The sequence below is a fragment of the Callospermophilus lateralis genome, chromosome 4 (genome assembly GCF_048772815.1).
Source record: "Callospermophilus lateralis isolate mCalLat2 chromosome 4, mCalLat2.hap1, whole genome shotgun sequence".
NCBI classification, from domain to species: domain Eukaryota; kingdom Metazoa; phylum Chordata; class Mammalia; order Rodentia; family Sciuridae; genus Callospermophilus; species Callospermophilus lateralis.
Genome location: NC_135308.1, coordinates 64,992,725 through 65,009,634, shown reverse-complemented (window position 1 = coordinate 65,009,634; position 16,910 = coordinate 64,992,725). Strand labels below are relative to the sequence as shown.

At 37.9% G+C, this 16,910-nt stretch overlaps 2 protein-coding genes across 3 annotated transcripts in view; one reads left to right on the top strand and one right to left on the bottom strand.

Moving 5' to 3' along the window:
- The window catches only part of Ccdc77 (coiled-coil domain containing 77), a 50,250-nt gene extending 40,534 nt beyond the window's left edge, over positions 1-9,716 (bottom strand). The window contains exon 1 of one of the 2 annotated variants that reach the window (XM_076853955.1): positions 9,623-9,716. The gene's annotated coding sequence lies outside the window, so the exon portion shown is untranslated. Of the gene's footprint in view, positions 1-9,236; positions 9,510-9,622 lie in introns of those variants that run through there. The other variant, XM_076853956.1, reaches the window with a different exon arrangement.
- Kdm5a (lysine demethylase 5A) overlaps positions 9,629-16,910 on the top strand; it is an 87,397-nt gene continuing 80,115 nt past the window's right edge. The window contains exons 1-3 of the mRNA XM_076853951.1: positions 9,629-10,194; positions 13,549-13,626; positions 15,202-15,324. Of these exons, the coding sequence (XP_076710066.1) occupies positions 10,030-10,194; positions 13,549-13,626; positions 15,202-15,324 (366 nt within the window). The 5' untranslated portion in view covers positions 9,629-10,029. The remainder of the gene's footprint in view (positions 10,195-13,548; positions 13,627-15,201; positions 15,325-16,910) is intronic.

Below are 16,910 nucleotides of genomic sequence, written 5' to 3'. Positions count from 1 at the left end.
TGCCCTGCCTACAAAAAAATGCATCTCCAAAGTACTATATATGTATTCCTACTTTTTAGTTTGTAGTACAAATAACAATTATTTTCTGTTTTCTGAACACTGAATATGAGTTCAAAACAATATCTATCCTCAAACCCATGTTGACAACAAACAACACAGATTGAAAGTGAAATCCAGGGCTGAAAATGTAGCTCAGTGGTATCACTTGACTAGCATGAGTGAGGCCCTGCGTTTGGTTCCCAGCAGCACAAAAAATAAATCAAAGAGAAAAAGAAAAAAAAGAGTTGTTCAAACATTGGACTGGGTGAACACTCAGTAAGAATGTTTGCTAGGCATGGTGGCACCCCCCCCCCGCCCCCGGCCCTTCCCTTCTTCCACTCTGCCCTGTCCAATCCAGTGAAACTGCCCCCAATTTGTTTTTTTGGAATTGGCTTATTTCACTTAGCATGACAGTCTTCAGTTCTATCCATTTACCAGCAAATGCCATAGTTTCATTCTTCTTTATGGCTGAGTAATAAAAACCGTAAATGTTAACTGAATTCTTGAAGTGAATAAATTCAATCAGATCATCAGATACAGAATAAAACTATCATTATTTTGGCCTAAGAAAGTTGAGAGGATTTTTTTTTTAATTTATTCATTGTGTGTCTGTGTGCATACTTGGTTGTGGGGCAGAGAAGCTACATGGCCAGCAGTAGAGTTTATTAATTATACTGATTTCTTGCAATGTTAAATTCATAGGACTAAGGGAACTCAGTCATAAAAGCCTGTGCTTGGCATGCTTGAGGTCCTGAGTTCCATTCCCAAGACTGCAAAAAATATAGTGTACAAAAGAACCAACTTAAAAAACAAACAAACAAACAAACAAACATTGTATGTGTGTGTGTTCTGGGAACTGTAGCATTTACAAAGAACTACTTGTGTATATATACCACTTTTTTTTTTTTTTTATCCATTCATCTATTGAAGGGCATCTAGGTTGGTTCCACAGTTTAGCTATTGTGAATTGTGCTGTACAAATATTGATGTGACCGTGTCCCTGTAGTATGCTGTTTTTAAGTCCTTTGGATATAGACCGAGGAGAGGGATACACAATGGAATATTACTCAGCAACAAAAGAGAATTAAACCATGCATTTGCAGGTAAATGGATGGAGTTAGATAAGATAATACTAAGGGAAGTTACCCAATCCCAAAAAACTAAATGCTGAATGTTTTCTCTGATATAAGGAGGCTGATTTATCGTGGGGTAGGGAGGGGGAGCATGGGAGGAATAGAACTCTAGGCAGAGGGGTGGAAGGGAAAGGGAGGAGACATGGGGTTATTAATGATGGTGGAATGTGATGATCATTATTATCCAAAGTACATGTATGAAGACACGAATTGGTGTGAATATACTTTGTATACAGCCAGAGATATGAAAAATGTGCTCTATAAGTGTAATAAGAATTGTAATGCATTCTGCTGTCATAAAAAAAACAGTATTGAAGATGATAATGTTGATTGTGACAATAAAAATAGACTGTGGGAAAAAAATAACTACTAATATATATACAGCATTAAAATTAAAAAAAAATTTTAGGGGGCTGGGGATGTGGCTCAAGCGGTAGTGTGCTCGCCTGGCATGCGCAGGGCACTAGGTTTGATCCTCAGCACCACATAAAAATAAAATAAAGATGTTGTGTCCATCGAAAACTAGAAAAAGAAAAATAAATAAATATTTAAAAAATTCTCTCTCTCTCTTTACAAAAAAATTTTTTTTTAGTTGTAGATGGATACAATATTTTTATTTATTTATTTACTTTTACATGGTGCTGAGTATTGAACCCAGTGCCTCACATGCGAGGTAAGTGCTCAACCACTGAGCTACAACCCTACAGTGTTGAAATTTAAATGCTTAAATATTTAATAAATAAGATCTGTGGTTGAGACTATTCCTTGGCAAGGTTATTTAATTTTTTCTTTCTTCCCTTTACAGTGGGTCTCTTCTAACTCTCCCATCTTTTTATCATGCTAATTCAAACTCTAGAGTCACAATTCTTTGTCAATTAAGAATAAATAATAGTATAAACAATAGTTTTTAAAGTGTGACCCAGAGATTCCAGACTTTTTTGTCCCCAAAGCATTTTCTGAATGTCTTGAGGTCAAAATTATTTTAATAGTTCACACTAAGATGTTACTTGCCTTTTCCACTGTTGACATTTGCACTGATGGTACAAAAGCAACGATGGGTAAAATTCTGGTCCCTCAGATAATGCTAAGTGAAGTTAGAATAAATGTGGTAGTGACACCAAACTAAACTAGTAGTCATTGTCTAGGTAAAGGGGCATATTACCACTAAGCTCCATTTCTTTCTTTTTTAAGAGAGAGAGAGAGGGGGGGGGGAGAATTTTTTAATATTTATTTTAACATCTTTATTTTTATTTTTATGTGGTGCCGAGGATGGAACCCAGCGCCCCCGCGCATGCCAGGCAAGCGCGCTACCGCTTGAGCCACATCCCCAGCCCACTGAGCTCCATATCTAACCCTTTTTATTTTATTGTATTTTTTGAGAATGGTCTCACTAAGTCATTTAGGGCCTCACTAAATTGCTGAGGCTATCTTGGAACTTGCAGTCCTCCTACCCCAGCCTCCTGAGTTGCTGCGCTTGGCTGTTATGTCTTTGAATAGCCTTTGTGCTGAAATAGGAAATTCACATAAAGTGCTTCTATTGCATACAGAAATACAGTTCTTTTTCCCAAGGAAAAGCACATACCAGCTGAACTAGCCACTTTTTTCATAGAACACAGAGGTATAACAATCGATGATCATTCAGATTTAGGAATTTGACAGTCATTTTGTTGAAATGGAAACAATTGATGCTATTTGTTGGCAATGACAATATTTGAACTTTCAAGTGAAAATTATAACTTTAGAAAACTTGTTTCTGACATCTTGAGTTTGACAGCTTTCCAATTGTATCATGTTATCAATGGTGATATTTTTGTGATTTTGATATTATATAACATGCCAAATTTGGAAGATCTGTATAAGTCAGTGAATCAATATTTTCCAAATGACTAATGCATGATGTTACAAAATCATGACTGGATTAAAAAATCAATTCAAGTACAAGTTAACTATCATTTTACTCTAACAGAGTACACAAAAATCAATTGAGTTGTGCTGGGCGCAGTGGTATATGCCTGTAATCCCAGCAGCTCTGGAGGCTGAGGCAAGAGGATCACTAGTTCAAATCCAGCCTTAGTAATTTAGTGAGACCCTGTCTCTAAATAAAATACAAAATAGGCTGGGGATGTGGCTCAGTGGTCCCTGAGTTCAATCCCTAGTAACCTCCCATCCCCCCCCCCAAAAAAAAAAACTACTGAGTTGGGTGTGGGGGACAAATCTGTAAGCCCAGCAATTTGGAAGGCTGAGGTAAAAGGATTGCAAATTCAGGGCCAGTTTGTGCAATTTCATGAGTCCCTGTTGCAAAATAAAAAATAAAAAGGGCTAGGGATGGAGCTCAGTGGTAAAACACACCCAGGTTCAATCCCCAGTGTCAAAAAGAAAAGAAAAAGAAAAAAAGTCAATTGATAAAAGTTTTGTTTCTGAATAACTAGGCTTTAAGAAACCATAGTGATTGCCAGGAATAGTGGTGCATGCTTATAATCCTGGCAACTCAGGAGGCTAAATCTGGTAAATCAGGAGGATTTCAAGTTCAAGGCCAGTCTCACCAACTCTGTGGGGCCTAGTGGAGCCCTAAGCAACTTAGTAAGACCCTGTCTCAAAAAAAAAAAAAAAAAAAGGACTGAGGATGTGGCTCACCAGTCAAGTGCCCCAGGGCTCAATTACCAAAAATTAAAAAAAAAAAAAAAAAAAGCTTCTTTGTTTCCCAACTATGTGTCTAGGTCAAGCTGAATTTTCTTCATGTACTTCAATGAAGATAACATATCGCAAAAAATTAAATTCAGAAACAGATATGAGAATCCAGTTTGAAACATTAAGAAATTTTCAAACAAAAAACCATTGCCACTTTTCTCCTTATATATATTTTTTTGTTTTGGAAAATATAGTTCTTATTCTGAAAATGCATTTATGCTAACATGTTATAGCTTATTATTTTATTTTTTCATTGTTAATTTGTTCTATTTAGATGTACATGACAGTAGAGTATATTTTGACGTTTATATATACATGGAGTATAACTTATCCTAATTAGGATCCCATTCTTGTGGTTGTACATGGAGTGGAGTTTCACTGGTCATGTATTCATATATGAACATAGGAAAGTTATGTCTGATTCATTCTACTCTTTCTTATTCCCATCCCCCTTGTTTTATTTTAAATGAATAAAATGTTTATTAGTTTTAATTGCTACTATGTAGTAAACATCAATATATATAACCCATACAATAAAAGCTTTTTAGAGGGGCTGGGGATATAGCTTAATTGGTAGAATGCTTGCTTCATATGTGCAAGACTCTGGGTTCAGTCCCCAGCACCACAAAAAAAAAAAAAAAAAAAAGGATTTAGGGGCTCATGCTTAGACTGAGAGTCTACCAGGGCCTCATTTGTCTATTAATTATAAAGTGAAACAATTTTATTTTATTTTTTTTTTGCAGCGCTGGACATGGAACCTAGGGCTTCATGTATGCTAGGCAAGCACTTTACCACTGAACCACATCCCCAGCCTCAAAACCATATATATATAGGCACTGAGAATTGAACTCAGGGGCATTCAACCGCTGAACCACATCTCTAGCCCAATTTTGTATTTTTATTTAGAGAAGGGTCTCACTGAGTTGTTTAGTGCCTTGCTAAATTGCTGAGGCTGGTTTTGAACTCGCAATCCTCCTGTCTCAGCCTCCCTGAAGCCACGGGGATTACAGGCATGTGCCAACTACGCCCATCTTATATTTTAATTTAATGTTTGGCAAAACAAAAAAAAAATTTTTTTGGTACCAGGGATTGGACCTGGGGGTGCTTAACTCCAGCCCCTTTTATTTTTTGAGATAGGTCTTGGTAAGTTGCTTAGGGCTTTCTAAATTGCTGAAGCTGGCTTTGAACTTCTGATCCTACTGGCTCAGCCTCCAGAATAACTGGGATTATAGGCTTGCACCACTGTTCCTGGCAAAACAAATTATTTCATTAACTCTTTTTTTTTAAACTTTTTTTTTTTTTTTTAGAGAGAGAGAGAGAGAGAGAGAATTTTTTAGTTTTCGGCGGACACAACATCTTTGTTTGTATGTGGTGCTGAGGATCGAACCCAGGCCGCACGCATGCCAGGTGAGTGCCAGGTGAGTGCGCTACCGCTTGAGCCACCTCCCCAGCCCCTCATTAACTCTTTGGATGAAATCCAGAGGCACTTACTTACCACTGAGCCACATCTCCACCTGGTTTTATGTTTTATTTTGAGATAAGTTCTTGCTAAGTTGCTTAGGTCCTCCTTAAATTGCTGGGTTTGATTTTGAATTTGCCATTGTCCTGCCTCAACCTTCCAAACCACTGGGATTACAAGTGTGCACCATCACACCTGGCTCATTGACTCTTTTTAGTTAGAATTTCATTGCCTCCCCACCCTACTTTTTTTTCAGTACTGGGAGGGGTGCTCTACTTCTGCTACCATGGAGTTCCAGCCCCAGACTCTTTTTTTTCTCCTCAAAGAGAGTTTTTGTTTGTTTTTAAGGAAAGTAGATACATATTCAAGGGAGAACAGTGGTAATTGAGAGAGAGAGAGAGAGAGAGAGAGAGAGAGAGAGAGAGAGAGAGAGATACACACAACACACATACACACTGTCGTTTGGGGTAAAGTAAGGAATATACATTCAAGGGAGAATGTGGACAAGCTCTAGAAGGAGACAAGAGCCCAGCCCTTTTAAGTTTTTGTGACAGGATCATGTTAAATTGCTAAGAGTGGCTGGCCTCAACTTGCAATTCTCCTTCCTCAGCCTTCCAGTCTCTGGAATTACATAAGTGTGCCACCTCATTGGCCATTTCTTCCTTTTTTTTAATTTAAAAAAATTTTTTTTTAGTTGTAGATGGACAGAATGCCTTTGTTTATTTTTTTATGTGGTGCTAAGGGTCGAACCTAGTGCCTCAGACATGCTAGGCAAGTGCTCTGCCACTGAGCTATACTAGCCTCAGCATTTCTCCCTTTTTTTGGAATTTTTTTTGGTTTTCCAGATTTAAGTAGTAGAAAACCTAAGGCTTCTGTAAGTCATTATAATTGTATACAATGAGTCATGCTTCCCTGTGTCCACATCCCTTTGCAATGTGATTCTGTCACTTTCCATCAAGAAATGCAGTCTAGGCTGAAGGTGTAGCTTACTGGGTAGAGAGCTTGCCTAGTCTACACAAGGTACTAGATTTGATTTCCAGTACAGAGGGGGAAAAAAAAAAGAAAAATAATAAATAAAATACAATGAAGTCTATTTCACTATGCTCCTTTTCTGATACTGGGATTGAACCCAGGGGAGGTTTACCACTGAGTTAAATCCTTGGTTCTTTTTTATTTTAAATTTTGAGACATGGTCTTGCTAAATTGTTGAGGCTGGACTGGAATTTGGGATCTTCCTGCCTCAGCTTCCTGAGTCACTGGGATTATAGGCATGCATCATGTGCCCAGCTATTTCCCCACCTTTCTGATTCTGGGCCTTTCTTTTGACATGCTTTGACCAACAGAATTTGAGAGAGTGTTTGAAACATTTTGGAGTCTAGACCTTAGGCTTTTGCTTCCAGTCTTATCCTATTGGAATGTTAAGACCACCATGCTGTGAAAAAGCCCAGTTTACTATTTTAAAATTAGAAACTAGGGCTGGGGATGTGGCTCAAGCGGTAGCGCGCTCGCCTGGCATGCGTGCGGCTCGGGTTCGATCCTCAGCACCACATACAAACAAAGATGTTGTGTCTGCCAAAAACTAAAAAATAAATATTAAAATTCTTTCTCTCTCTTTAAAAAAAAAAAAAAAAAAAATAGAAACCATGTGAACCAAAGTTTCCCAGCCAACAACTAGTACCAATTGCTAGACATATGAGAACATCTTGCACTCTCCCACCCTAATTGTGTATTAGCTTCTTCTGGAAAATAAACCAGTAGGATATGAGATTTCTCTTTAAGGAATTGGCTTACAAGATTATAGAGGCTGGCAAGTCCAAAATCTGCAGGGAAGGCTGGCAGGCTGGAGACCAAGAAAAAGCTGATGCTGCAGTTGAGGTCCAAAACAAATGGCTACATTCCTTATTGCTCAGGGGTCAGTATTTTGTTCTATTCAGGTCTTCGATTGATTGGATGAAGCTCACTTGCTTCATAGAGGGCAATCTGCTTTATTCAGAGGTCTCTGATTTAAATGTTAATTTCATCCCCAAATGCCCTATCACAAACACCCAGAATGCCGCCCCTGCTTTAATGGGGATTGAATTTAGGGGAACTGGACCATTGAGCCACATCTCCAGCCTTATTATTTTTTAATTTAGAGACACTGGTCTCACTAAGTTGCTTAGTTCCTTGCTTTTGCTGAGGCTGGCTTTGAACTCACAATCCTCCTGTTTCAGCCTCTATAGCTGCTGGGAAACCTTGGTTCACATGTGCCACCGCACCCAGCACAAACATCCAGAATGTTTGACCACATATCTGGCCACTGTGGGCCAGCCAAATTGGTACATAAATTTAAACATTAAACCAGTCAAGCTGTCAGATGACTGTGACTGCATGAGTAAACCCAGGTGAGGCCATGAATCTATCAGATTGCAAACCCACAGAATTGATAATTTTTATTTTCAGTTTTGAGGTAGTATTCTATTCAACAAAGGGTAACTGAAATAGAACTATCTCCTCAAAGTGTCTGTGTGAGGTTTAGGCTGGTAGGTATGAATAATTGGGCATTACCTTTTGTGGATACTATAAATAAAATGAAGGGATACTATCAATGTCATTCCTGGAAGTCTCAAAACAAAATTTAGTGTATGCAAATATAAGATGAGGCAATAAAACACAAGGGAAATTGTTTTGTGGATCCAATTCATTTATTTATTGGGTGAATCCATTTATTTAACAGTCTTATCGCATACTCTCCATATCCCAAGACTATTCAAGGAGCCTGGAAAACAATGGCCAATATATGGACAATGCCCCTGTCTTTGTGCAGCTTACAGTCTGAGAAAGGGAGGAAATTATTTCAAAATGTTTTGACAAGGAGCTGAGCACGGTGGCAAAAGCCTGTAATCTCTGTGGCTCAGGAGGTGAGACAGGAAGATCCCAAGTTCAAAGCCAGCCTCAGCAATTTATTGGGGTCTTGAATTTAGCAAGACCCCATCTCAAAAAAATAAAAAGGGCTGGGAATGTGGCTCAGTGGTTGAGGGTTTCTGAGTTCAATCCCTGATACCAAAAACAACTATAATAAACAAAATATTTGAGAAGGAAGTACTAGTTGCTGATGACTAACTTTGATGATTATTAAAGTCTTTCCAGAGCAAGTGATATTTAATTGAATTAGAAGGAAGATAAGTTGGAAAGACATACATGAACTTGTAGGGACAAGGTTGGGTCAGGAGACTACAAAAATGTTCCACAGGAAATAATCTGTGAAGATTCAGAGTTAAGGCAAAGAATGGTGCATCAAAGCCACCAAAAAGTTTGTAGATTATACAGTAAAGCAGAAGAGATGAAGCTTGAAAGTGGCAGTAAATAAAAAAAAAAAAAAAATTTGAAGTCATTTAATTTTTTTTTGTAAAAGGGACTGGGCTTAAGCAATGAGACACATCCCCAACCATTTTTATTTTTTATTTTGAGACAGGGTCTCTCTAAGCTGCTTGGCTTTGAATTTGCGAAGTTCCTGCCTCAGCTTTCAGAGTCCTTGAGCTAACAGGTGAGTGCCAACATGCCCAGCCATATTGATACTTAATACTAAAAAGCACATTTTCACGATTTCTCCATTAATCCTGTCTATGTTACTTTCCACAATTTGGAGGAAGTAAGAAATAGACACTGGCATAGAGATTTTTTCTTTTTCTTTTTGCGGTTCTGGGGTTTGAACTCAGAGTGTCCCTTATGCACTCTTATCACTGAGCCCTGGCTCAGAGATTTTCCGACAAGTTCAAAACGATTACCGTAGTTTTTTTTTTTTTTTAAATAAACTGAAAAAGGTTTAATACATTATGTGATGCCAAAGGGAGCTAGTTACTGTTAAAATGAGATAATTTAGGGTTGACTGACAAATGCTAGAAAAGAAAGATTAGGAGAGTGAAAAGAATTCTTACGTGGTGGCTAAAGCCGCTCTGCAGGATTTGGGGAATCGATTCCATTTAGAACTTATCGTGCAAACGAGGCGGGTATAAAACGACCAAATACAATTGTTCGTAAGATACTAGCAAAGGATGAAAAAAGAGAGTGTGAGAAATATGCCGGAAATGTTAGTTACTTGGTCAAATGTAGACAAGCGGGATAAAACAAATGACGGCGAACCTGCAGCGAGGTTGGATGGCTACCGTTAGGCCGGGTTTGTTTGCGCGTCCACTAATACACAAAGGGGAACTGCGCCCTCCTCGCCGCCGGAAGAGAACCTCTGCCCTCTGGGGCATTACACATTCCTCCGCGCCGGAAGAGCACGTTCTGCCTCGCCCCGAATACTTCTCCTCACTCTTACCTCGACTAGAGGAGACCGTGGGACCCTCGAGGGTGACCCTCTCGGAGTCATCAGCTGCCCAGAACTGCGACGGGCAAGCAGAGAAATAGCGACACCAGACTCTCCCGAAAGGGAGGAAGAAGAAAAGCGCCGTACATAGAGGCGTCGCGGCGGAGGAATTCTGTTTCCTGCGGTGGCGGAGGAATTTGACAGTACGTTAACTTCCGGAAAAGTCCTGTCCCTGAGAGGAAAAGCCCTGAAGGAAACAATAACAAACGACTGGAGGAAGCGATTCTGGGGTTTCTGCGTCCCGCACTTCATGTTCAAAAAGATGCGCTGCGGCCCCTGTCAGGGGACTTGAAAAGGCGTGGTGGACTTCAGCCAGCCTTTCTCCACTTGTTCTCCTAAGGGGGTCCCCGGCTATTGCCATGGCGGGCATGGGGCCGGGGGGCTACGCGACGGAGTTCGTGCCACCCCCGGAGTGTCCGGTCTTTGAGCCCAGCTGGGAGGAGTTCACAGACCCGCTCAGCTTCATTGGCCGCATCCGGCCTTTGGCCGAGAAAACTGGCATCTGCAAAATCCGACCGCCCAAGGTACCGGAGTCTGTGAGGAGAGACGGGTAGAAGGGAGTATAGGGGATTCGATACGCTTGGTGTGGCTTTACTTTTCAGGTTCTTCTGTCTTCATGTATACTGTTCCTCATTTCTGAACAACTGAAGGCTACGTTTCTGGATATTTTTACCTTAGTTTCTTCTGCAGTTTAATTTCGGTGGGTGTGAACGCCAGAAAGTGGTCTTCCTAGGGTCTTTTCCATTTAGAAGTTGGGCACTGATACTTTTCTCTGGAATTGGGGGAAAGGGTAACAAAAGGCTTCAGGCTTTTGATGTCTGGAAAGGTGTTTAAAGTGTTGTGACCTGACGTGCCTTCCCCTTATGTACAACCTCATTTTGCTTCTACAGTAGAAACTACTTTGATTTTTTTTTTTTAATTTGGTAAACCTGTCCGTTTAAACGGACCTGGATGCTATTTCTGCTGCATCCAAGTAAACGGTAAACCTGGATGCTATTTCTGCTGCATCCAAGCCTGCTAATGCTTAGTTTGTTAAATGTTTGCAGGTCATCTCTCAGGGTTAAGTGGGGTTTTTTTCTTTTTATTTTTTTACTTTTGTCGGGGGAGTGCCGAGGTTTGAACCTAGGGTCGCCCTAGCTCTGAGCTACATCCCCAGCCCTTTGAGTTTGATATTTTAATTTTCAAAGGGGTCTCGCTAAGTTGCTTAGGTATTCGCTAAATTGCTGACGCTGGCTTCAAATTTGTGATCCTCCTGCCTCAGCTTCCCGAGTCGCTGGGATTACAGGCTTGTTCTATCGCCCGGATAGGTCTTGGGTTTCTTAAAAGGTAATTTGAGCTCTAGTTGTTTCCCACAATGGTATCAATAGGCAAGAATTCCAGGCCGATTACTGCTGCGATGGAAAAATCTTACATGGGGAAAAGAAAGAGCATCAATAATTTTTGAAATTCAGAGGTTTAGGAAGACTTGGTCAATAGTGGAAGTGGAAGAAAACGTTGAAAACCCTTGATATAAGGAACCAAGGAGCAAAGATTTTAGAATTGCAATGATTGCAGATAATTAGGTTTGCCTAAAGTTGGATAATTATAGTTCTCAATCTTTAAGGATCGCAGGTATTACTCCTATGGGTGCAATTAATGTCCTAAGAGTTTCAGTGATATGCTCAAGGTCAAAAGGGTTTTTCTTTACCCATTACACCAGTGCTTTCCAAATACTGTTGCTGGATAGCCTGTACCATGGTTGACTGGATGTTTATTAAACTACAGATTGCTAGGCCTTATTAAGACTAGAATCAGGGCTGGGGTTGTACCTCATTGTAGAGCACTTGCCTAGCATGTGTGAGGCTCTGGGTTCTATTCTCAACACTGCATGTGAATAAATGAATAAAATAAAGGTCCATCAGCAACTAAAAAAAAATGTTTAAAAAAAAAAAAAAAGGACTAGAATCGGGCTGAGTATGTAATTCAGTGGTATAGCATTTGCCTAGCGTGTGTAAGCCCTGGGTTTCATATCTCTGAAACTGCCAAAAGAGTGAGGATTAAAAAAAAGGGGGGGAAAGAAAAAAGGGTGAAATCTATTTCTGGATCTGGAATGTTTGTAATCTGCTTTTCTAGCAAATGCTTAGATGATTCTTCATGCAGATTAAGTTTGTGAATTTTTGCTGTGGATAGAACCTTTGCTTCTTAAAGACATTTTGCTTTATGTTTTGTCTAGAGGTAGTAAAGATAAAACTAAGCCCTGTTACCTGTGTTGCATTTAAGAAATCATCCACCCTCACCAGGATTACCATGATAGTTCATACCACAGTGAATTAAAAGCTTAGATGAAAGGGGGAAAAGGAGTAGTTAATTTAGCATCTATAGAATGTTTTATTTAATCTTTGAAGACCTAGTAGGTAAATAAATTTCTCATTTTACACATGAGGCAAGTCTGGATAAGTTAAAAAACAATCAAATTTGTTATCTTGGGCAAATAGCAGAGTAGGTTTTGAACTTCAAAATCAAAGTTTTCTGATTATAAAGCAGGTCTTACTCCCACTATGCTGAATACTGTAAGATTATCAGTTGCAAGCAAAGGATTAACAAATAATTGTTGTGATGATATGCATTGCCATCCTCCAAAAGCTTCTACTTTTTCTTTATCAAAATTATCTAATGCTAACCAAGACTTAAGCATTGAAGTTTTTTCCTAAGCCATATTTTATTCATTAGAAATTCTATTGAAGGATTGTTTTGGTAAAACAAAGTTATATTTTTATTAAAAAGGCTGAAAGAGTACACATATTAAATAAGGTTTATTAAAAACAAATCTTTGACTACTTCTCATATCTTTAAATGCTATTGTTTAGGCCAATCAAACTATGTTCTTTAGAATGCCACTTGAAATATCTGACCTCAAATTAGTTACATCTGTCTGGAAGTTGTCTTTGTTCTGTGGATTTACTTATTTAAAAAAAAAAGTGTGTATATATATATGTATATGTGTATACACACACACACACACACACACACACTATATATATATATGTATGTATGTTTGGGTCCCCAGAAGCTGGACTTTGATCAAAACATTTATATAACATAGACTGTAAAGTGCTTATATTTACACATAAATAAAAAATATTTTAAAAAATTATTGACAAAATTGACTTTTGGGGGAGTGGAAGGGAAACAGGGTCTCTCTATGTTGCCCAGACTGATCTAGAATTCCTGGCTCAAGTGATCTTTCTACCTCAGTCTCCTGAATAACAAACTATTGGCAGGTGCCACTGTAACTGATTAATAAATACTTAAAAATTTCTTTTCTCTTTCCTGCATTGCTGGGAGTCAAACTCAAATCTTGCATATGCTAGCTAAGTGTTTTATCACTGAGCTACATCACCAGCCCTAAAAATTTCCTTCTAATCTTTAGTTTTACCCTTTTTGATTTTTTTTTAAATTTGGTAAACCTGTATGTTTATTGGACACTGTTCTGTAGTACATGAACTCATTGCTTTCTGCATGAGTAATTTGAGAAAGCATAACTGTGGGATGTAAACAGCGAGACTGGTGAGATTTGAGAACACTCTAAGTGATATTAAAATTAAAATTATTTTATGTGAAAAATATTATTCTGTTTCTACAATAAAGAAGACTTACAAGTTCTATTGTCACTGATTTTTGGCAACTCACCCCTTAAAGTAATGAATAATGCACTCCTTGCTTACATACCATTATTATTTTTTGGTGCTGAGTATTGAACCCAGGGCCTTGCACATGCTAGGCAAGTGCTCTACCACTGAGCTACATTCCCAACCCATATTACTGTGTTAAAAAAAGCATATATTTTTGTATATATAGACACAAACATATATACATAAACACATGTCCTTTCTGTTTAGGATTGGCAACCTCCGTTTGCGTGTGAAGTAAAAAGCTTTCGATTCACTCCAAGAGTACAGCGCCTGAATGAACTTGAGGTAAGTGTTATATTAACAATTCTCTTTTCTGATTTTTTATGTTAGGCCTCTAGGTAGAGAACTTTGATTAGCTTATGTACTGAGGCCTAGAGTTTGTGTTAATTGGGATTGACTAGAACAGTTATTCAGTGTTTGGAAGAAGTGTTTGATCTTTAAAAGCTTATGGTTAGAGTTTTTTTATTTAGCTGAGATTATGGGAAATTGTTTCTTACTATATTTTTCATCATGGTAATGTCCAGCTTTGGAGATCTGAAATTCTTAAATTCCACTTTCTCCAGTGTTTATTATTCTAAATTTTTTCAGGGACTAATCTCAGAAGATTTCTGCCTCTTGTGGTCCTTGGAGGATAGTTTCTTTTTTTTTTTTTTTTTTTTTTTAGTTGTAGATGGACGCAAAATATTTATTTATTTATTATTTATTTATTTATTGTGGTGCTGGACATCGAACCCAGTGCCCCATGCATGCTAGGCAAGCACTCTACCACTGACCCACAACCCAGCCCGGAAGATAGGTTTTTTTAATTCTATAAATTTTCATTTGAAAACCTAGTTTTTAAATGGTTTTGTTTTGGTAGAATTTCTCCAGGACTGTTAATTTTGTTTATTTATTTTTAAGCATTTTTAGCTGTAGATGGACACAATATCTTTATTTTATTAAATTTTTTATGTGGTGCTGAGAATCCAACCCAGTGCCTCACAGGTGCTAGGCAAGCGCTCTACCACTGAGCGCCAGTTAATTTTATTTATAAGATTTCCCTTTAAATATTACTAATTCTCTTGGATTGTGCTTATATTATTTGATGGCCTGGGGATGCAGGTCAGTGGTAAGAGTGTTTTCCTGGCATGGGTGAGGCTCTCAGTTCAATCCCCAGTACCACACACTCATCCACCCCTCTCAAGATAAGAAAAACCAAAACATGTATTTTCTGAGATTTTAATACATATTTTTCTTTTAAATTATTGTAATTAGATACTTGAGAAAGCATCTTAATATCACTGAGGTAGAGTTGGTGTACTAAAAGTGTGCATAGTACCTACCGATGAAATGATGGAATTAGGATACTTAGAGACTAGAAATAATTTACTGCGTATTTTGGTTAGCATAAAGTTAAGCAAATTAAAAGAATTCTTTTAGTTGCTAGTGAGAACTTTTTACATATGTTAAAATTATTTTTTTTTTTTGTTGATGTTGCTCTATGGGTTGAACCTAGGGCCTTGCCCACACTAAGCAAGCATTCTACCACTGATCTGTAAATTGTATTTTGAGAGAGGATCTTGCTAAATTGCCCAGGCTGCCTCAAACTTGTAATCCTCCTGCCTCTGTCTACCTCCCAAGTTTTTGGATTACAGGTATATACTACCATACCTGCTTTAGAGTAACTTGTTTTTGCCTTGGTAAATAAAGCTCATTAGAAGTATTTAACCTCTTTACACTATTGGCTTTTTTTTTTTTTTTTTTAAACACAGTTGAGCTAAACAGTAAAGAAATCTTTAAATTACTCTAGATTAAGACACATTGATTTATTTTCAGCCATACCAGTTCCTATGGCCAATATCTATATTTTATTAATCTTAGGCAATGACCAGAGTGAGACTGGACTTCTTGGATCAACTGGCAAAATTTTGGGAACTTCAAGGGTCTACTCTGAAAATTCCTGTGGTGGAGAGAAAAATTCTGGATCTGTATGCTTTGAGCAAGGTGAGGCACTTAAGATGTAATGTTAATGGCTGAATCCATCTTTATCCAGTACAGTGAATAATAGCTTTGAAACTTAAAAGTGAAAAGTTTAGATTCATTTTTGTACTTCGTTTAGAAATTGAACAGAGGGTCTGGGATATAGAGTACATGCTTAGCATGTGGAAGGGCCTGGGTCTGATCCCAAGCATTACATACATATACGTGTACCAAGAAATTGAGCAAAAGTCTGGAAATTTATGATAAAGAATTTTGAAGAAACTTGGAGGGAACATTGCTTTCTGTGTAGGAGTTGTTTGGCAATGAATAAATGGAAACAGATCTCAAAGGTTTGTTTGTTAGTGGGATTTTTTTTTTTTTTTTTTAAATACTGGGGATTGAACCCAGGTGTATTTTACCATTAAGTTACATCCCCAGCCCTTTTTATTTTTTGAGACAGGGTCTCACAATATGTGTGTGTGTGTGTGTGTGTGTGTGTGTGTGTATGTGTGTGTGTGTGTATTATGATATATTATGCTTAGGGTCTCATTGAGTTGCTAAGGCTGACTTTAAACTTGCAGTCCTCCTGCCTTAGCCTCCTGAGTAACTGCCTTAGCCTCCCGAGGTGTGTGCCACCGTGACTGGCCTCAGACTTCTTTTTTTTTTTTTTTAAATTATTTTTTTTAACATTTATTTTTTGGTTATAGTCGGACACAATATCTTTATTTATTTATTTATTTATTTTTATGTGGTGCTGAGGATTGAACCAAGGGCCTTGCACGTGCTAGGCTAGTGCTCTACTGCTAAGCCACAACCCTAGCCCCTCAGACTTATCTTTAAAAGCTGTTTTATTATAGCTACTCAAGAGCCTGAGGCAGGAGGATCATAAGCTCAAGACCAGTGAGACCCTGTCTCAAAATAAAAAGTAATAAAGCACTGAGGATGTAGTGTATTGGTAGCATATCCCTGGATTCAATCTCTAGTACTGCTCAAAAAAAGCTCTCTTATAATTTGTTTTGGAATTAATGATTCAGATTAATTGGCTCCATGGTGTACAATATGCAAAAGAAATACCTATTTACTGATATTATTGGAGTGTGCTGAGTGTATAATATTCTGTATGGAGCTCGTCATCTTTTCTGTTTAACTGAAAATATAGTGTATTACAGGGATTCATGATACTCAGCATTCTTGTGTGTGATGTATGTATCAGTTTTAGTAATTACATTAATCAGTGTAATTATCAGTTTAGCACTAATATAATGTTAAAGGCTGAAGCCAGCTTTATCCAGTATAATGAATCATAGCTTAGAAACTTAAAGATGAAAAGTTTAGACTCCTTTTTGCCCAAATTTGCATTTAGGTTGTAATATTACATTTCCTGAAGTGAACATAACCAACTGACCAGCAACAGATTATAATAATTACCTTGAAAATATGTTTTGTTAATATAATAATTAAAAATCTCTGCTCTGATTGTGAGTGAAGATAACTTTATTATTTGAGACATTTTGTAGCACTTTTTGTGGCCTTTGATATCTTAAGATTGCTATATTATTTTGAAATAATAATTGATAATATTCTTATTTATATTGCAGAGTTAATTTTTG